The sequence below is a fragment of the Neopelma chrysocephalum genome, unplaced genomic scaffold (genome assembly GCF_003984885.1).
Source record: "Neopelma chrysocephalum unplaced genomic scaffold, ASM398488v2 Primary Assembly neopelma1_45, whole genome shotgun sequence".
Taxonomy (NCBI): domain Eukaryota; kingdom Metazoa; phylum Chordata; class Aves; order Passeriformes; family Pipridae; genus Neopelma; species Neopelma chrysocephalum.
The window spans coordinates 11465193-11487750 of record NW_020897704.1 but is presented as its reverse complement, the minus strand read 5'-3'; the positions used below and the strand labels follow the sequence as shown (position 1 = coordinate 11487750).

The 22558-nt window shown below is 34.7% G+C and overlaps 1 protein-coding gene across 4 annotated transcripts in view; it reads right to left on the bottom strand.

Annotated features, from left to right (window-relative positions):
* The window catches only part of ORC5 (origin recognition complex subunit 5), a 69561-nt gene that overhangs the window by 28391 nt on the left and 18612 nt on the right, over positions 1–22558 (bottom strand). For all 4 annotated transcript variants that reach the window (XM_027679382.1, XM_027679383.1, XM_027679380.1 and 1 more), the window contains 8 exons: positions 21826–21937; positions 21332–21462; positions 19510–19558; positions 18864–18954; positions 16594–16646; positions 14320–14432; positions 11040–11087; positions 7546–7656 (listed from right to left, as the gene is read on the bottom strand). In XM_027679382.1, coding sequence (XP_027535183.1) covers positions 7546–7656; positions 11040–11087; positions 14320–14432; positions 16594–16646; positions 18864–18954; positions 19510–19558; positions 21332–21462; positions 21826–21937 — 708 coding nt within the window. The remainder of the gene's footprint in view (positions 1–7545; positions 7657–11039; positions 11088–14319; positions 14433–16593; positions 16647–18863; positions 18955–19509; positions 19559–21331; positions 21463–21825; positions 21938–22558) is intronic.

The following is a 22558-nucleotide window of genomic DNA, read 5'->3' as shown; positions in this document are numbered from 1 at the left end:
GTCAGCAAATTCTTAGGGACATGCTACACAAATAAAAAACTAAGATCAAAAAGCAAGAAAGTTTTGAAATGAGTAAATTTTTGTAGATAAAAGACGTAACAAATTTCGGAATTCCTTTTATCTCCCTGATAAACTCTATCTCATCTCAAGTCCTCACTCCTTCCCTCCCAATAGTCTTTCCTTATCATAACTAAAATTTAAAACTAGTTTTCAATAATTCACAACAATTTGTCTCCTTAAATACTCTGTTTTTAAGACACAGATTAAGTGCTACACTGGGAACAGAAGATCTTCACAGAAATAAGGTAGAGTTTCCACTTGAAATTACTGTGAAGAAAGAACTCAAATAGAACAGAATAGAATTTGATTAAAAAACCTCCCAAGAGATTGTAAAGCTGTATTAACAATATGCCCAAAAAAATGAAAACATTATCCAACTAGATCAAACAACATAACATAGGTAAAATATTATTAGTTTTTCTAAAAGGTGTTTTCTGTATCAACTAAAAGTAGAAGGAATCAAGCATATTAGTCTCTTCACAATTTTAATTAGTAAGTACTACTTGAAATAAGAACACCTTTATTTTTATTCACAGCCATGCTGAGACCTAAAAAAAATAGAGTCATCTATTTGGTTAAAAGTAATGTTTTCTCCTTCCCTTTTGCTTAACAGCAGGCTCTCTCAAGCTGCCATAGTCAGTGCTAAAGTGCTAACTATGTCACCATGCTGTGCATCACATTAAGTTCCCATTTCAGCTCATGAATTTCTGCCAGATTAGTCCAGTAACCAATAACAGAAAATGAGAAAATAAGAGTTATTTATTACCTTTTATCACCATCTTCCTAAACTACTGAAAATCAACAGAGTACTGATCAATACATTACTGCGCTTTCTAATCAATAGGCAGATCCAGGAAAATAAAGTGTGTTGGATGCATAATACACCTATAAAAGCATACAGAATCTAAAACAATTAGGATCAAATACCACAGTAATAATATATTTTTAAAAATGCAGCTACAAATTGCCAACTGCTAAGAAAGCTGTTCTAACAATTTAAAAAAATCCTTTATGGGCAATGATGAAGTCACGGGATCAAAAGGTTGTACTCCAAACCCACTTGGACAATAAGCATGCAGGGGATTTACAAATTATATATGAATGCTGTGTAAGACATTATGGGACATTACAGAAGACTAACAGATACTCTGTGCTGGCAAGACGTGTCTATGCATCACTCGCACTGAAAGGAGGGGAAGTTTATTTAGACCAGTAACACAAATCAGTTAAGCCCAAAGTCTATGGTATATATTTGATCACTCCTGTCACTGGGAAGCTATGAAGTAAAGATCTTCTGACTAACTAGATAGAGAGGTATACCATAAATCTTAATAGTTCTCATGAAGGAAAAAAAAAAGTTTAAAAAGAAGCTTTTAAGACCTTTTCCATATAGTTTGATTGGTTTTGGGCAAAAGTAAATGCTTCCCTCTGCATGGCATTATACCAGGACCATTCCTGAGATGACAACTCCCATGGCCAGAATGGATTAGGCTGTGCAATTTGATGTACTTTCCTCTGAAGCAAGAGGAGAGTAATATGCAAACAGTCATTTGCAGATTAAATCCATAGGACAGAAGGAGAGGCTGATGACATCGTCTTTTGTAATTTAAGTCTAGAACTCAGGAAGTTATAAAAATAGGGAAATACATGAGAATATATTTATTTATATCTCAGAAACAAAATTTAAGAAAAATCTACGTGCACAATCAAACCTAAGAGACACGTAACTTTTACAATCATTTCACTTCTGAATACTCACTAATTAATAATTCCACCTTTCAACAACATTTAAAATAATTATTCAAATAGATCAACATTTTTGTACACAACTATTCAAACCTCTACCTAATTTTGAGGTACTGACCAGCAGTACCACCTAATGGGTGTATAAAACAAAGACAGTCTCCAAAATCAGATGCATAATACACTGTAATTATGTCTTGAATCAGCTTGCAATAATATTATCTATGAGATAAAAACCTTTTTTCTTTAACATTCAGCCAGAAAACAAGAAATTTCACTGCAATATAAACTTTAGTCATGAAGTTCTGAATGCTAAGCTTAACTGAGAACAGGACAGAAATATGTTCCACCAAACAGTTGCCCCCCACACCTACAAAGCTACGAACTTCTCAATTATTTCAGGTAAAATTTTAGCACGGCCTCTATCCGTTTATACAGAAAAACAACAAGCGCAACACTTGTTGAACTTTCATTTCTCCAGCACTTCGCTTATCTTCAAAAAAATTAACAACAAAAAAAATTAATCTGCTTATGGACATATAACCAGTACAAGAGCATGCTCTGTCTTTCTCACATACTGTAAAATAAAAATAGCCCCCACTCACCTTTGTTCTACTTGGTAATAAGGCCTCTTAAGGAACAGCGTAGCGCAAAACATATTTTAAAGCACACCTTTTTCTGTGGAATTCTCCTACCTGCTCACTTTTAAAGTGGAGAGTATTCTATTAGTGTTAAAAAAATGTTAATAAAAGTGTTAATGGCTCTAGTCAAGCAAGATTCAAAATGTTCCTGTGAGCAGTCCCCAAAAGCAGCAAGGAAAGCTGGAACACAGTACAGCTGATCCAACAAAACTGAATTACTCTTATTCTGTCAAGAGTTGTCAAATGTGGAACGAAAAACTTAGTATTTTCAAACATTAATACAATCTGAGCTTGTAGAAGCAGTTAGAATGTTTTCCATTTGGAAAAAAATGTTAAGTTGACAGTATTCATAGGATCAAACCACAGAATTATAGAATCAAAGAACCAAATTCCTCTTTATCAAATTGCTACATCAAGGGAATCTAACATAATGCACTAACAGAGTTAGAACTATGATCAGTATGCAGATATCTGGTGTCCAGAAAGGCTGCTACACAATATAAGCCATACTACAAATCGAAGAAGTAGATAACAAAATCAAACATCTTTCCAATATTGCAATCGGAGTTTTACCATAATCAGCAATTTTCAAAAAAAGGGCAGTTTAATTATCAAATTATCATCTGAAAAAGCAATATATAAAGCATGCTTCTAACACAACAGGGACAAAGAAATCTGGCAGGTAAATCGCCACATACTGTTCCAGTTTACATACAGAATACCAGCTATTCCTTATTCTGTTCATGTAGGGCAGACAAGAAAGCAAGACAAAAAGAAAACAAACCTCTCAGATTTTTACACTCCAAGAAAGGGCACTTTTTTCCCCTCCCTTAATTAAAGGAAATTATGTTCCTCTGGCTCCCTCCAGCTGGAATTACGTTATGTACATCAGTGGTTTTGTGTACTTCTAATAAACTCATATCATATTTGGCACTTAATACACTACTCTAAATCTCATATCTGCAGACTTATTCAGCTCTTCTCTATGGAAAACAATTTGCAATGCTATTTATCTTTATGCCAGACTGAAGAAAAATTAAGTTTGTTAATCTTCATTCCAAATTCTTACACATTCTTACTCCATTAGTTTTATGAATTTGTGGTGATCTTCGGAAAATTCAGACACTTTTCTTAAATCCATTATCAAAGAGATAAGAAATGTCTGATAAATGAAATACAGACTATGATGTGTAAGATAACTGATGTGTCTCCATATACTCACTGAGATAAACAGCCTTTGTAGAAACCTGTGCTTCCAAATGCACTGTAGTCAGAAGTGAATTCTAACTATAAACTACCTGAAAATACCTGCCAAATATAATAACATCAAACCCAAACCTGAGATGACCTAACTTTAGTGCAATAGAGTAAAAATGCAAACAGAACTGAAGTTACTGATTAGTTAGTTATCTATTTGGTAACTTTCAGCTATTAGCATACTCTGAGGAGTTATCAAACCTCTCTGCAGAGATGTCTTCCCAAATATTCAGGGATGTATTAACAGGAATAAAATATGCAAAAGTATGCAAGGCAAAGGTTTTCATTTCAGTTTACCTTAGATAACATCATAGCTCAAAACTACAAGTAGATCTAATCAATCCTCTTTATGAAAAGCATATTTCACAAGAAAGCAGAAGTAAGATAAAAGGCCTAGGAAATGAAAAATCGTCAGGAGAACTTAATTTATTTGAAGCAGCAATTACTATTCTGGTAGAGGAAAAAGTACTGGTTAATTTGGGCTTGTAAACCATAACAACAACATCTACTTGCTTAGCGGTTGTGATATAAAATTACCAGCCTTTGTCCCCTTCAATGTAAAATGAGCTCATTTAAATTAAATCCGTGCTGATAATTCTTGCCCAATGCTTTGTGCATAAATTCATTCGTGTCCTATACTATGACACATTCTTATAAAGAGAATAATGTTATTTTTCTTTGTATTTTCTGTGGGAAGCCTAAAATGAAATACTACTGGTTCTACAAACCAGAACTGATTGGACTCTCAGAACCTCTGCAGAATGCACTTGCAGGAGGCATTGTGAAGTCTTTTTGTATCCCTCCATTCTGTAGTAATTGCACTTGGTCACAATGCACACTTCCCATTCTGAACAGTGGGTCCATATGGGAACACAAATAATACTTCTGGTTGTTCCCTATGCCTGAAAAAGCATCAACTGCTGTACCAAAATAAGGAAACTCTGTGACTTATGCAGACTGCATACCCCATAGTTGTACTGTTTTTAGCACTGTGTGAAAGTACATTTGCATCTTTTCACCATATTTTATCTTTTAAAATACTTCAGCCACATGCTCAACCCAGTCATATATCCAACCAGACCATCAACTGTGTGAGTTCTGTCCCAGGCATAGAATGTACTGCCCAGTTGTGACAGCAATCTGTTAAATTATTACACAAAAATGCACCTGAAGAAAAATATTTAAAGATCTCATCCTCTGAAATGGTTGCAGAAATCAACAGTGCTCTAACCTCTGTTATCTCTTGGTTTAAAAACCAAGCAAATAAATTCAAACAAACAAATTCAGTGACGTTACACTAACAGACAATGTGTTAAAAAACAGAATCACGACAAATTGGAGCTACTGAAAAAACCAGTGAATATTCTGGAGACAAATGAGCACTAAAAACTTCCCAAGTGAATGCAGACATTTTTGTATGTACCGAGATCAATAGGCTATAATTAAAAACCTCAGACCTTATGTTAACTTCCTCTCAAACAATCCTCACCGGATGTGTGAAAAGTTTGTTTAAAAAGAGCACAAAACCAAGAGACATTTCAACTTTTCAGTGGCAACAGAAACAATTTTCATTTGCAGAAGTGGAAATTTGCATTTTTTTCCCCCTGGTGCTACTCTCGTGTTAGTGAGGAAAACCAGAAATGAATGACATCAATTCTTTCTCATGTAATCCAATTAAAACAAGAAGTTACAGCAGAGAAAAACCTTAGTCTTGTATTAGCTGCAAAGATCATGCTTCTAACAGAAACACATTAATTTTTTGCTTGAAAAGAAAGTATGAGGTTATTGTAAGGACTAATATCATTAAAGGGCAAAAATTAGATTAAAATTCAAATTTTAACTTGAAATTCTATTTAGCAAAACTGAAACATTTTCAATAAACTCTAGCATTAAAATGAAAAATGAAATTTCGCTGCTTATTAGCATAAAAGTTTCACTTTTGAATAATAACCAAAATTTTCATGTGAATAGAAATTATGCAGTGAAACAAGAAGCAATAAGAAATATCACTAAATCAGCAAAAGACAGATCTTAAAGCAGCTGCTAGTCCTTCTTGAATCTTGACTGCAATTGTTGATCAACTTTAAAGCCAAGGCATGCTATTTTCTGACAGTACATGGGAAGAATTAATATGTATTTGGTTCATGCACAGCCCTTCAGTTTACAAATTAAGGAGCACATAAAATTAATCTTGAGTCAGTTAAGAAGCCAAATATTTGACTTAAAACATTTTAAACTTCTGTACAATTCTAGAATTATTTCCATGGTGTACACACAAACAAGAAAATAAAAGCTTATGTTATCTAACAGTAAAATGTATCAATACTGCTAAGGATAACCCAGCTCCTAAATATTTACTTTGTTTGAAAAATATATTTACAGAACAACTAGTGGCAAAAATCAGTGAAATATAAATTGTTTAAAACTATTCAAGAAAAGAATGCAATTAAATATTATGCCTAGCTTAAACTACTTTCAAAACCTATTTTAAAATCTGTTGTATTTTATATTACTTAACATTAGACATTTCAATGTTTTTAATTAAAATTTAATGCAGAAATTGCTTTATAATTACAAATATTTTTAAAAGAATTTATAAAATTTTATTTTTGTATAAACATATTTAATTTCAACTTCTTTGCTCTAAATCAGTTAAGGTTAAATACAATCTTTTTATATCTTTATAGCTTAATCTACAGACATCAGAAAAATAAAGAATTACAGTTATTCTTTGATAACACTGCCATCTAGTGCACACTGAATTAGAATGAAGCATTTCTTTGAATTTTTTTATTCTGTAATGTAGTCTAAGGGAGAGCTACACTCTACTTACAAACTATGTCTTCAGTACTACTTAACCATGCATTGGAATAAAGACATTTGTTCTCTTACCTGGAATGTATGTTAAATATGCAGATATACTAATTTTGAAAATATACTGTAAAATACACTGTAAAACATTCATTCACATCTAATATATACCAAGATACTTTCGATAGCCCAGAATAAGAGAATACACAGCTAACAACCTACACACAAATATGCTCCTAGAACTCTACATAAACAAAGACAACAAATTCAAATATTCTTTGGTCAAATCTGATACCTAACAATGAAAAGTAGAAAATATTTCAGTAAGTAAAAGCTACATACAACTGGAAAGCAGGATGAAGTTGAGAATTTCTAAGGTGGAACTGAAATACCTAAGAATCATAAATAATAATCATAAGGATAGTAGAAAACTATCTTTACTTTCACAGAATAGGTCGATATACTCTTGATAAACACAGAGGTCTAGAGAAAATTATATTTACTTAATTCCACTCAACTCTATAGTTATGCTGCCATCTAGTGAAATGGGATAGTCACTCTTCTCTGCAAGACTGACATTCTGTCCAAATGAAAAGCATTAGATACATCTACCACAGCAAACATCTATCACCTGTAAATACCTTATTCCCTCTGCTCCTTCTTCACCACTGCATTTTTGTAACATGCATTACACGTGACTAATTAGGTGGCTAATATTGGCCACTGGACAGTGAACATTCATACATTTAACTTGAAATGTAAATAGGCTTATAGACTTTAATGAGAAACCAAGGAACTAATCAAGGATCACAGTCCAGGACCAGGAAAAATTAGCTATTAGCAGATTTCAAACCATTACACAGATAAAAGTACTGAATTCACAGCCAGTAATACAGATAAATACTACTCTGAGCCTTCAATCTAAATTACTGTTGTGGTTGTTTTCTTGTTTTCTCATGACTTACAAAAGACATGTAAAACCTTTTTGTGAATTCCAGACACTAAAAAGTAAATAAAGTAAGTACACACTCACCTGGGAAAATATATTTGCAGTTGGAGCAACTCTCTTGTCCACAATACTATATAATATTGCTAACAATCTGTCCAGGGGAAACGGCTTTGGCCCAAGGAGGTGATTGCTGGTCTGCAACAGAAACAAGACTTTTCAATCCAATAGATCTTTCCCGGAGTACCACAAGATGTTATTCTCACATCTTTTTGGTCTCTGAGAAGTCACTATAATTCACAGTCATCTTTCATACAGCCTACTTGCACATTACGGAAAACACTGAATACATGCTTATTGATCAAGACAAAGATGTAGACAAAAAGATCTATTTAATATGGCAAATGTTCATACTGCACAACAAATAGGAACATTTTTGAGCTATAACAGAGGATCTGATGCCAAATTTCCTGTCACTAGATTTATACATTTACTTGTCCAATTAAATAACCTTGCCCAATCTAAGGATTAAAGACGAGAGATTATGTTTTATGGCATTCACAGAATCAGAGAATGGCTCAGATTGGAAGGGAGCTTGAAGATTCCTTCCAAAGAAGGGGGACAAAACTGGACAGAATATTCCAGATGCAACCCAAAGAGTGCTGAGTCTAAGACTCAAGAGTGCATCTGCCTCCCACAAGTTTGGCTAAAATAAAGAGTTCACATGGCTGGGCCCAAGGTCAGCTGCTTTGCTGTTAAGAGCTGCTGTATAATGAGCTACTGGCCAGCTACAGACAAATTTATCAGAACACAGCATATTTACTCAATTTTGCATTTACAGAGCTCTTTTGCACTCTACATACCTCAGACCTCAACTGACACCAATGGACATTTTAGGCATTACAGATTATTGTATGTATTAACATTGCATTCACTTGAATTCAAATAAATAAAAGTTCCTGATTTTTTGATGTTGTGCATTTTTTAAATAACTAATTTTACAAAAAAGAAATACAGTTCATAAGGCAGATCTGGGTAGTATTACAACTCAGGCAGCATAGTTAGGACAACACAGATTCATGACCATCACTGTCAAAAGTTCTTACAAGGGAAATACTTGTTTCCTTTTAGTTTGTATTTAATTCTCTCTACTTTGACATCTAGTTGCCTTTTTTGTACAGTACATTGATTTATTCTTACTAGCAGAGCAACCAAGATTAAAGAGGCTTTTCAAGGGAAAGTTTGTTTCAAAACGCTTCTGGGAAAGAACATCTCAAATGCACCACCAGCATCTCTGTAGTATTAGTCATCAGTGAAACACAACCACTCACTTCTTCAGCAAAACCAAAAGGTATTTCCAATACATGTTTTAACTTTTCCAATCCAGGAGGTGTCCCCAAAGCTATCCCTTGGCTAGCAAAGCAAGAAGTGTAAAAAACCATGGAAACACGTAGTCAAAACCTTAGCATGGCACCCTCAGTCAGAATGCAGACCTGGTGTAAGTTATAAACTGTACAACTGCCTGTCCTTCTGCCTCTAAACATGCCAATTCTATGAAGCATATTCATTATTATCAACAGAAAAAGTCAACAAACAGAATCATTAAAATGGGTGCACTCCAAGCAGCTAGCAAATGCAATTAGCATACAGTAATCTCTGAAAGTCTATTCAGTATATACAGTTACTTCAGAAATTTCTTGCTCTTAGTATTATCAGCTCTCTCCTTAGACAGAATACTGCTTGGAGCTTTCAAATTATCTAAGAGAAATGCCTTCCTCTAAAAAAGCCAGAAGAGTTAACTCTAAGAGAGTTTAACTTCTAAGAAAAGCACTTCTTTTTTATTTCTTTGACAGAAATAAATTCTTGGAAGAATAAGAATGGTTTAGAAATTCCTTCAAACATAATATGATAAAGAATTTTACAAATCTTCTGCAAGGAGATAAGGCAGAATGCTACACAGAATAGTATTCATAAAAATGCAACGGACCCAACATCTCTCTTAAAAAGAACGATACCTTCCACAGTCAGAAAACCTGGTCAAAAAGTTTTATAGCCATCAAATTAACTCTGTGTGTCCTCTGTCATCTTTCCACCTCAGTAATACATTCATTGTTCAAAAAAGATTTTTCCCCAGTTGTCACTACCTGTGCTTGTGCTTTTTATCTGGAGTGTCAGGTTCATGTTCCCACTGCTCACCTGGCACCATCCCAAAACTGCAAGCCATGTATTCACATTCCAAAATTTCACCATCAACAATGAGAACCACAAATGTTCTTGAAAGAGTAAAAGCTTAACCCAAACTAAAAAAGGGAGAAACTCCTTAACCTCAGCTGGCTGAATTTTCAACCTTTTTAGTATCTACTTAAAGACAGAAGCATACTTCTCCTCTTTCTTTAGCAGAAAGCATTTCCAAACTTCTCTGGTTGCTATACACACGAAGCATGTTCAGTTGTAAGCTAGAAATTTCTGAGACAAAACAAATCCTAGACTGAAATTGAAGCAGATATACATGAAAAACTCATTTCCAATAAAAAACACAGCAACACATTTGATCTTCTGATGGACTGACACCTGAAAAAGTCCACTCTTGCAAAAACGCTTTGAACAGGAAGATCTCTCACTTTTCGCTAAACTGGAAAAACATTGTTCCAGGGCAACCGTGCAAAGAAACGCAACAAATTCTGCTGTTATCAGCAACAGAGCAATTAATAGAATGATAAAGTCAATTTCTTCACCTCATTCACAAGATTCATTTTTTACTAATTAAAAAAACCTCATGGTCTCTGGACTGAACAGAGTTAAGAATCGCAAAACAGATATTTAGTCTTGCTGTACCTAAACTTTAACAGAAGGATTTATTTCATCTAATGTTAGCTTCCTGCCAAGTTGGTATGTACAGCCAAACTAGTTTCCTAAGTTCCCATTATGGGCAGTAGAAATCTAATCAATACAATTTGTGATGCAATTCATCTGACTGAACGTAGAACCTACTTTAGTATGAGCCAAATCACATCCTACCCTCCAATGGCTGCATCAACTGGCCCTGTACTGGCTATAAAAAGACACTATTTTAGATGCAGACACTCACTGGAGTTGGGTGAATCTGATCTGTAAATCAGTCTTTAGAAGACATACTGATATAAACTGTCACACCAACTGAAGGAAATGAGTCTTTATTTATAACACTACAAGTGCAATACTTTATCCCTATGTTTCTGTTTCCCTCACTATAGAATTCTTTCTATAATAATTCTTTAAAGAATATAGAATTCTTTTTTTCAGACAAATTCTGAAATTTGGCTGTTCCACCTATGATGTCTTTAACTACCTTTATTAAACACAGTTTGTTACACGCAAAAATGTGGCTTTAGGAGACAACTTTATGCTACAGTTTCAATAAAATAAAAACGTGTATGGCAGAGAAATTTGTATCACACAAAACAAACACACCAATAATTGTTATTTACACAATTCTGCTGTTTCTACAGTAATCAATGACGCAAAATGAAATACAAACCCACAAGTAGAGCAGAAAGAAAATACTTGCTGCCAAGCTTAGCTTAGAAAGATAAAATACATACCTTCTCATGTTTCTTCATAAAATTGGTCTTTTTAATTTTCCCATGATGCTGCAAACAACCAGTAAGAACAAAGATGGAATCAAAAGAGTCAACAAAGAATATATATGCTACAAATGGCAGTATTTTACTCTAGGTCTACTTCATTTCTACATCTCCAGTATTTGTCTCTGATGTTACTACCAACTGTTCTTTCTATAAAGCCCTAAAATTACACTCGCCTTACTTCTTGTTTCATCGTGTCCCAAGTGGTGCAAAGCCAAAACACAGCATGCTAGTATTTTTTGGTGATATTCGTAAGGTTTTTTTCTCATGAATTTTGGGACTGATGAGAAAAGGTAGTAAAAATTCATTTTTAATGTGACTTCATACCACCATCCTCCTCATATCCTTTATCATCTAATGAAAAAAAGATGTTTCGTTTCTTTCTCTTTCCAGAAAAGTTTAAATGATGGCTACTTCATTTTTAAAATTTATCCACGCATAAAATCCATCTGAATTTTCACCTTTTATTGACCTCATTTTAGAATTTGGATGGTACACAAGTTGGCAGAATGACAACCAGGAATTTAATCAATACAATACAAAGATAGTTCAAGGTGCATGAGCTAAATAACAAAAGGAAGGAGGAGGGTAGGTTGGGGGGTGGGTGTTGAAGAGAGGAACATCATTTAGAAAGGTGCAGCTTTAAAGCAGTCTTAAGAAAGGAAGGACTATCCAAAGAAAATAATCAGGTGCTCCTGGATCTCAACTGAAAATGTGAGGGCAAGACAAGGACAGAAATATGTTACAAAAAAGATGTTACAAATGAATGGGTTAAAAAAAGAAATAAAAAAGACAAAGAGAGACATGAAAGGTGACAAGTGTAACTGATGTAAAATTAGTGGAGAGGTACAAGTATAATACTCTTTAAATACAGTTAAGTGCTGTTTCTCAAAATATCATCTGATGAGTTTTTCCACAGCCCTGACAAGTATACTTTATTAATAAGTATACCTTATAAGCATGCTCAATGACTCAGGGAAAAAAATAACTCAAATAAAGGAATTATTTGTTCATTATAATGTTTAAAATCTTGTACTTAGTACTTCTGGCCCTCAATACTCAGTCAAAATGATCTCAGTAAATCTGACTGACTTCTGAAGAGCTTAATATTAGACAGGGCTTAATTTCCCTTACATGATTTGTCAGATTAAAAAAAAAGTGGTTCAGTCAGTTAATACGTATCACACGTGCTTGGAGACAGCAAATTAATCTTTTTATCATGCCTTTGAAAAGAAGACTGCAGTGATAACCGTGACGTTTCAGAAGGGAAAGTGATCAAGCCTCAGGTTACACAGCAGGCTTGGGATGGATCACAACAAACTCCATTCATGCATTTTAAAGGTTACACTGGGATCTCCACATGGTGTATTTAAGTTATATCGAAAGTGTTTTAAAGCAAGAGAGCAGGTGTCCTATTTCTGTGCAAGCACAAAGAAACATATGAAATCCAGAGTTAATTTTCAATTAGCTTTTAATGTTGTTTTCTCTTAAAGGCTTCATATATACCTATTGCTATTCTTTCTTGTTTTAAAGCCTACCTTCCAGCTTCATATTTTTCTCTCAGACTTCTGCAAAGCTCAAATTTTCACATAATAGCTGTGATGCCAATTATCACTTCCCTGCTTTGCTGGCTGTCAGCATTCCAGACTGCCACAAACTGTGACTTTATTTTTAGCTGTAGTACAGACTAGCACCTACAGAGTAGTACAGATTAGCAGCTCAATGGACATCTTTTTGTTTGCATCCCTTATGCTGTCTACTAATTCTTAGTTAAATCACTCCAGAAGATACTTTTCTGTAACCTACTCTAAATCTCATCACAAACCTGATAAAAACCATACTCTATTTCCACTGTTCCTATGACGCATAAAAACACTCGGCTTGAAACCCCACCCAAAAGTGTTGATTTTGTTGGGGTTTAAGATGCAGCTATTTCTGAAATTCAACTTCCGACCTGCTGAAGGGTTAACTGCTACCATATGATACATGTAGCAAACATGGTAGCTTCTGCTTCACCCATTCTTGGGGAAAACACCTACTTAGCACTGATCGAAATACCTTCAAGGTCCTTGCTTCAAAAAACTTAGAAGCTCATGTTTATTGTACAAAGGTGTAGTTGGGTTCATGTGCAAGAGTGGAAGTTAACTCAGAGATACTAACAAAGGAAAAAAAATAAATTGAGAAAGTTGTTCAGTGAACACAAACAAGAAAGATGTGGCACACTTCGATAACATGCTTTACTGACTTGACTCTTGTAAGATTTCCTGTTTCTCTGAGTTCCAAGACTGATATGGAAAAATCTGTGCAGAAACACTCTCTCAGAAAATAAATCTCTAAGTAAGAAAATGCTTTGGCCAAGTGAAAAATACAAAGCTTGCCCACAAAGAAAACTTGTCTAATTACACTTACTACAAGGGTGAAACACCTACAGCTTTCAGTAAGATCATATCAGAAACATAAAACCAACTTACTAAACCGAATTTAAACTAAAACCATACTAATATATCATCACTAGGAACTGCAGTAAGTTCTCAAAATGTATCTGATTTTTTATTGTTTTCTTTAAACAATCGTATGTTTACAAATTTGTCTTGCCATCATTTTCTTCAACTGCTTAAACCAATCCAACATGAATACCACACATTCATACACAAATACATATTTCAATACATACTGTAATAATTGGTAAAATGCATAAAATCCTAATTGCATTACATTCATCCTAAAACATGTATTACCACTGTATCAACACAACACATACCAGCTAATGGCTGGTAATATCTTCTGCAAAAGCAACTGTTTGTACGGTTCTGTTCCAGAAGCTTAAAACTGTATAAATAAGTTAGCAATGCACTGTGTCATTTTATCTCATTAAAGGTCACAGCAGTTGTGGCTTGGACCTTATCCTGGAAATTTAAGCGTGGCTTATACCTCAAGCCACTGCAGATACTCCACTAAAATATTTTAAAAAAAGGGTTACAGCAACTTACAAAGCATAGTACTTCTGCTGTAACTATGTTACACATATTTCAACATGAAGAGGAAGTTGGGTTTATTAGACCCTTACAATCACTAAGTGATCATTACCAATCACAATATGTGATCTACAGAAAAGCTTCTGATCAAATCAAATGAAGCAACACAGAAACAGTTCAAAATGAACAGCTGAAGAGTTTTAAACTAAGAAATTCAGTATGAAGGAATCCAGTAAGCAGCACTAAGCAATAAATCTCATTACCTTAAGAAAGAATCTCTTATCTGTCCTAACAGGATTGTAGGAGGCAAGGTAAGCAGCTATTAGGAGAAATTTGGAGTAATAAGGAAGTTCCACATGTGTATGTGCAGAAAGTCCTATAAAATAAACAAACAATTTATGAGTCATCAAAACCCAGTCTGAACACCCACAAACTTCAAATTAAACTTGTCTGCATTCTTCTTCTTTTCCTTCTCTCCTGCTCTACACTCCTGTAACTAAGTGAGTATGGCTACTTTCTGAACCCCTATATCACAAATACAAACTCAGGGAAGGGCACAAAGCTAAACAAAACTAACAATCTGAAGCCTTTTTGGACTAATCTCGGTAACTGTATTTGAAGCACTGGAAATTCATAAATCCTCCTAAAAATATAAGTAATTCCAGGCTACTTTCATATAAGGTAATTTCTCTGGCAAACAGGGCAGATGAAGAGACGTCTTTAAATACAATTTCAAAGCTTTTCTCCAAGACTCAGCCTTCAGACTGCTCCAGACTGTGCCAAACAGCTCACTCAGGAATGGGGGGGCTAGCATGGTGAAGAATGCAGCAGTGCTGCACTTCTGAAAAACAGTTCATCTCAGAATTTTTAGCCACTGTTTTATTTCCTACAGAAAATGTTTTAAAAATTTTAAACTTGATCCAGTTGACCTTGCCTGCTACATGTATACTTAATTAAGATTAAAGTTCCACACATTAAAATACACAAGAACTGCAGTCTAGTGAGTATTTGCCTTTCCTCTTTTTTACTTTTACTTTGTATTTTTTACCTTTACAGTCCCCTGTTCTCGTTTTATACAGCTTATGCATAAGAATAGGATCATCAAACCACCTTATTCATCAGCTGTCTAACTATGGAGACCATTAAAGGGTCTCTTTGTGCTTTCTTTGCTCACAGGTTTCTACTTAAACAGTTTGTTTTTCTGTAAAGCACCTGTACCCTTTTGTTTTAATCCACAAATACCAGCAAATCAAGATCAAGGAATAAAACATGTTTAAAAGCTAAGATTCAGAGCCTGCAGCGTGACAAGAAGCATCCTAGATGACAGGTAGTAATAATTTCCTCTTATCTAGGCATAAAAGAACAGCAGTTTTTGTACAATTTACAAGAGATTCTTTTGCATTGCATGTTAATTATATAATGCAACTCCAAATAAACTCTTACACATAGATAATTTAGTTTAATACAGAAATATCTATTTTTACTCCATTCTTCTGGTCAGACAATACTGCATCATACACTGAACTATTTGTTTACTTAGAGTAACATTTATTATAATTGCTTTTTAAGCATGTTATTATCAAATGCTGTTTAATAACATGACAATTTTACCTACTACATATACCTAAAAGTCTGAGAAAATGTATTTTAAATAAAATCTCCCTTTCTGAGGTTGTCAGGTGTAAAGTATTTCATGCTCATTTGGACATGGAAGGAGGGAGTTTAATAAGAACACTTTCAATCAAACTCCTTTGGGCAACAACATCGAAAAAATCACTGATCATAAAGCAAATACAGGAAACAGCTGGATGACTGCAATTCCCATAACATGATTTTAAAAAATAAGTGGCTATTTTACCTAGTATCTATTGAAGAAATTATGTGATGAAAAATAGTATGATAAAAAAGTGTTCCCAAACTACAAACTGATCAAAAGACCATGACTAAATGACATCTCCAGGAAAATATTGTAGTATTCCTTCCTAAATTGTAAATGAAGGCTGACAGATATATTGAGATTTGACTTTCCAGCCTGCCTGATGTATAAAATCAACAAAGCTGCACGCATCCAAGGAAAGAACAGAGAGAATGCTCACAATGCTAACATTTCTCTTTGCCAAGAAATCAGGACACAGGGCAGCTGCTTTGTTTAGGAATGTGTTAATCTGTGCAAGACACCAGATATAACACTCTCTTCTCCCCACTTGGACACACGTGTGCCTCCAGTTGGCACCCGGAGGTTTGACCATCAGGGGTCAGCCTATTCCTCATCCATTCTTACATATGAAGTCTACTTCTACACACAAAGGATCTTAGGGAAGATAACTCCCAGGTTATATGGCAAGGGAAAAAATAGCAATAGTCCTTTGTAGAACACCTTCTCAAAAAACATGATCACCTGGAACTGTAACTGAGTACTGACAGGTGGCCTCATCTATGTCGTTTCATTCACACATTCTCAGATAATAACAACCAAGACAAATTGAAAAGCCCACGTTTCACATTACAAGCCCCTACAGAATTAATGTATTTGATACCTTTCAACTGCCCAGGCTCTCCACCATCATGCTGCAAGCGCTCCCACTGTGAGCTAAAAGACAGACAATGCAAATAAATAAAGACTAAGTATTTGTTAGTCTTTTAGAGAAAACTACCTGCCTGGTATATGTATATTTTAATTGCATGACCCTGGCTAGGGTACAGTTAGTAAGAGAATAATTAAAAATATGAAGTCTTACTATCTCACACATAAGTTTCAATAATGTGCAGACTATGTGTGCTTGAAAAGAAAAAAAGGCAAAAAATAACATTACATTAAGGTACAAAAGTAAAAAAGCTAATTGTAAAATATCAATTTCTTTCCATCCAACTACCACCAATGAGCAAGTATCAATAACACTCGAAGTTTCAAGAATAATGCAGAATTGGATAAAAAGTAAAAACACCAACAGTTTTGATTTTTTTAAGCTGCTTAATAACTGTTTATGTTTGTGAGAACAATACTATAATTACTTCATAATGTAACTTTGAAGTTTATGTAAAAACCAAAGCAATACTCCTTCTTTACTGAAAAACTCTGAAGACATCCAAATGGATCATTCTGTCAGTGAAAAATGCCTGCAAGCAGTTTGGTGTTTCACTAAACAATAGGAAAAAATTTTACTTTAAAACTTCCCTTAAGGAATAATATTGGTCAAAATTTCATATTTTGGATCGTTTTGTATACCACAAAAGGATTAAAAAACCCAAACAGTTGTTAGAACACCAGTGCTGTTTTGGTTTGCTTTTTAAACTTCTTTATGAACAGGGTTTATCAGCCATATGACTTATGAAAACAGTGTAATGACAGCTCAGGTAATACTCAAATTATAATCGATGACCAACCAAATTATCAATGAGATAAAGTTTTATCCAACATCTGTTTTACTGGGAGAAAAAAAAAAGCTAATTTTCATCTCAGTTCATGTAGCACAACAGCTGATAGCAAAGTTCTGTTGCTATAAATTACAGAAAAATCCAGAGTAATCACAGTTCTGTGGCCAGAAAAACTGATACAGTGATTTTAATTCCTCAAGCATTTACTGGTACACAGAGGTAAATTCTAAAATTATTATACAGAAAGCTGAAATTTCTAATAAAAACCCAGTTAAGCTCAAATTTATAATCAAAGAAAACTGTAAAGAGGGAAATTAGTTATTTGGAAACAATTCATAAGCTATTTTGCATCATAATCCTTTATTACACTCTAATTAGAGTAAGCAATTACACAGTGTAAAAAGTCAGGAAGATCCCGAGTAGACTGTGTAATGAAGATCAATATTGAATATAAATAAATATTTGAGGCAAATAGAAAAATGCCTCGTTGTACTGTGAAGTCAAGCTTGTACAAAGTAAAATCAATTCTCTTTCTGAGAGCACGATCACTCTTCTAAAACTTTAGCAAAGACTTCTACTACACACTAAGGTTCAGTCATATGAAAACTCTATGGCCTCAATGACATTCAAAGGAAAGAAATCAGTATGCTTTTATCAAGATAAAGAAATCAAGCAATACTAAATTCTCTCTCTTTACATGGTGTAACATCAGAATCATCATCTTACAGATGGAGAAAAAATTAAATCTAAGCCAATTATTAGCACTGAAAATGAACACCACCATTTTTTTTTTCTAGCAGTCTGTCAACTTACAAAAATAAACAAGGAATCTACCAAGAGAAACAGCCCATTAGCAGGATATCAGCTTTTAATGCTCTCAAAAACAGCAACTCCATGTAAGAAAAATGTTGCCTTTGGAAGAGAAAATAAGAAAGCACAGTAAACAAATCAACCTAGCTCCTTACACAAAGCTAAGAAACACAGATATTCAAAATCTGTAATGATTCAAGAATTCTGTGGCTTGCACACGTCCTTGGTACAGTGAGGATCTGCTGAGCCAACTTTACAAGTGTGTTTTAAACTGTGTCTGTATATTGTGGCAATGGATTCCTGTACTTTGCAGTTTCATACATTACAGAAAATGGATCTATCTGTATGGTCATCAGTGAAAAGCAGAACACAACCTGCTGCCACTGCTTTCTTTACTTATTGAATCTATTATATGCTACAAATGCCATGTTGTTTAAATTTCCTCCCGAGATACGCTACTTCTAACAGTAGATGGCAAGAAAGAAATGCACATTAAAGAAAAAAGATTACATCTAGCAAAAAAGAAACACTAGCCACGAAACATAATTGTGAAATACTTAGAGGAAGCTTGTTAAAAACAGCAATCTCAGCAAAGCAAACAAGCCCTTGCCCCCCAAATTACCTGGATATTTCCCGGAGATAAACAGTCTGCATTGCCTTCTTCAGATGAGGTTCAATATTTTTCCAGAGTTTGCGGGTATCGCGTTCATTTGCTGCACCAAGCCAGAATCAACTCTGTTAAACACTTAACTCACACAACACTAAAACTCACCCCTGACACCTGAACAGTCACAGGAATGACACAGTCAAATATGCTGACTCTGTTTTAGGATGATGCACCATCACCACCCATACAGCAAACACACGCTGCCATGCAAGGCTGTTTCTCTGTGGCTCTTCCAAGATAATCTGGGTCAGTTTTACACAACCTCTCCTCCCAGTTTCTCCTCTTAGCCTTGACAGAGAATTTACTTACCCCATTACTTTGCAGAGGTCCTGGTGGTTGAGAGAGGAGAAGGATTTACAGGGGGGGAGGAAAGTTTTCATGGTATTTCAACTTGTTTCCTAAAAAAACCACCACCAAATACCATCTACTGCTTCTGCTGCAAATGCTTCTGGCTGGGTGCAACTGGAATAAGCAATGCTGTTGTGACCCAAGAAACCACTGTGTCACGACACAGTGCAGATCAAAGCAAAGTCCTCCAAAAAACCCACAGAACAACACCTGCTCTCTCATACACTTACTCAAATAAAAGACAGAGGCTTACCTTCCCCTCTGACCACTGGTTCACAGTACTTAGAAAAGTTGAGCGCTGCCTACAGAAAGAAAAAAAATTAAATGTATTAAAAAAAAAAAAGTATTAAAAAAATTAAATGTATCAGATATGGATCATATCTGATCCAGCTACAGAATATAACTAGCAGAGTAAATCACTCCTTTGCAAAACAAACAAATTCTTTTTCAGTCAATAATTATGCCACTTGCTTAGAAACAATATACTGTAAAACATGGCAACATTTCTATACCTTAAAATACAAACACAAGTAATTTATCACAGGTTACTTGAGCTCAGCAAAATCTGTTTACTCAGGGGCTGCTATTTTTTTTTTAAACTAACATAATTATTTAACATTATAAATGCAATTAAAACATTTTCAAACTTTTTTTACTCCCTTCATTTTCAGAAAAAAATTTCTATTCCGGGAGCAGTTCAGCATGTTCTGCAGTAGGCCACACATATGGACACACAAGCAAAAATGATTTATTTGAAAAAAACAAGCAACCATAAAAAAACCTGCTAACACGTTCCATATTCAAACAAACTCCTTTTGTCTAAGGTAAGAGAAATTTTTGACCACACTGTAATCTAGAAAATGCTTAAATCAATATCACACAGAATTTCATAAAATAACAATCCTCAGATTTCATTCTCCTTTTGTCCTACTACACTTTAATAAATCTCTGTGCTAGTATACAAAACTCAATGCAGTAACTTCCATATATAAATTTAATAAAATTCCAGAATGTATTATTAATAATCACACATAATGGCATACACATCTAGTCTCTACTAGACAATGAAGAGTTGTTCAGAAACCTACAGTCAGCTGTACGTGTCAGTCACTATCTTCTAGAGAAGAGACTTGTCTCTCTCACAAAAAGAATTCAGGGTCCAATTAAGTATGTATTTTCATAATACTGGTATTATGAAACACACAAACAGAACATCTAAAGCTCATGAAATTCTCATAAGCAGAGCCACTCAAGTACATGTCTGCAAAAACTGTGACCCTGGTTTCTACTTGTGTCTCCAGCAACCTCATTTAAATATAAAACCTGTATGGTTAATAGATAAGTTCAGCTGAAGTGTAGCAACATGTTCCCAAGGGAAATGGAGGCAGAACATTCAGATCATCTCTTTAGCACTGATTTGTTCACTGGTCATTTGTAAAATTTCCCTGTATGGAGTATAGTTACTTAAATAATAATCTGATGAGCTAATTACTTGTTACTGTTATTAAGCTTTTCTTATGCAAAGGCCACCATCAAGTAACTGTCATTTTTCTTCTTAAGTTTGTTTACTATTACATTATTCCATTGATACATGGCTAAAACTTCTTTTTCCAAACACCATCAATCTATTATCAGAAAACCACACAGCACTGGAAACCCTTTACAGCCACCAAAACAACTGCAACCTTTGTTATGGATTTTTAGGGAAACTGCATTTCGAGCTAACACATTCTCAGAGAGCAGATTTACATTACATACAAGGAAGAAATTTTTTACAATGAGGGTGGTGAGACACTGAAACAGGCTGCCAAGAGAAACTGGGAACCCCCCCCTCCTGCAAGTGTTCAAGGCCGGGATGGATGGAGCTTTGAGCAACCTGGTCTAGTGTAAGGTGTCCCTGTCCATGGCAGAGGGGCTGGACTAGATAACCTTTAAAAGCCCCTTGTAATCTAACCCATTCTATGATTCTCTGATTTTCTTTTTGTCCATATTCAACAATAAATCTAGACTTTCAGAGCTCATTTGGCAGACGACACCCCAAACCAAAACAGCAACTCTAAAGAAGCTCATCTCACCAGATGCCGAAGTTCTTTCAGGTCCCTACAAACCATGTAGAAGACACCAAGCAGAATATTGATATATGCAGCATAGAAATCTGCAGTATATTCTGGGGGATGATTCTGAGACAAGATCTTCTGCAAATGTCCTGTTCAAACAAAAATAAATTTTGCTTATTTAAAGCCAACTTAATAAACTGACCACATTTTAAAAGTGGAAAAACAAACTATAATCATCACTTAAAAACACCCCAACAAAACCCACCAAAAACCATACTGCTTTAAAGAACCAGCAAGTACAATGGAACCCAAACGTTACTTTGAGATGTTTTGGCAAGTGGAAATAGAAAACTCTTTTGGAGGTTGTGTGAATATAGACTTTTACATTCCAGTAGCTATTACATATTCTGGATTCTGCAAAAGGCCCACTGATAAACATGGAAAAAACTTTTGAATGTTCTTTGACAAAGTATTACACAATCCCCCAAAAGCAGATTTAAGAATTAGTTTACCTATGCTGTAATCAGGAAAATACAAAGTGAGTGGATCAAAGCATCCCACATTTGGACGGAACAGTTCCCACACTATTTCACTGAGCAGGACAACTGTCACATTACTGTCAGTCTGTAGAGGCAGGAGAAAAAAAATGAAAGAGAGAGTGACAGGCAGAGAAAGAACAAAATAACAGTGCATGTTATAGCATCAATGAGAAAAATTATTATTGTGACTTTTCTGTTCCACAAAAATCATCAAATTTACAGTTTAATACAAATTACTAGCATAGTAATAAAGCTTCAGCTGGCCTAATCAAGCAGCTCATACATTTGCAAATTTTCATAATTATATGATATTTCTCTGCATCCTTTGCCATTTCACTGACATATAAGCTCTGTGGGGTGGTACAGCTCTGGTACTACACAATACCTAATATATTCCACCCCTTACTCCCAAAATTAAGAGAGCATTTTACTTTGGTAATTAAACCCAGATTTTCAGAGCAAACAGGAAAAGTTAAGAAGCAAAAGAAAGCTCAGCACTTCTGAAACCAAGCTCTCTTCTATGTTATTTTAGAGGTAATCTGGTCTTTAAAAACAAACACACACATCCTAAAACAAAAATGTAGTATTACCTGTTTACTCTCCCAACTGTGTTACTAGTTACGAACAACAGCTGTTCATAATAACATATTCTTTTTAACCAAGTTTTTATTGACAAACTACTTACCTCGGGTTTGATGTTTTGGTC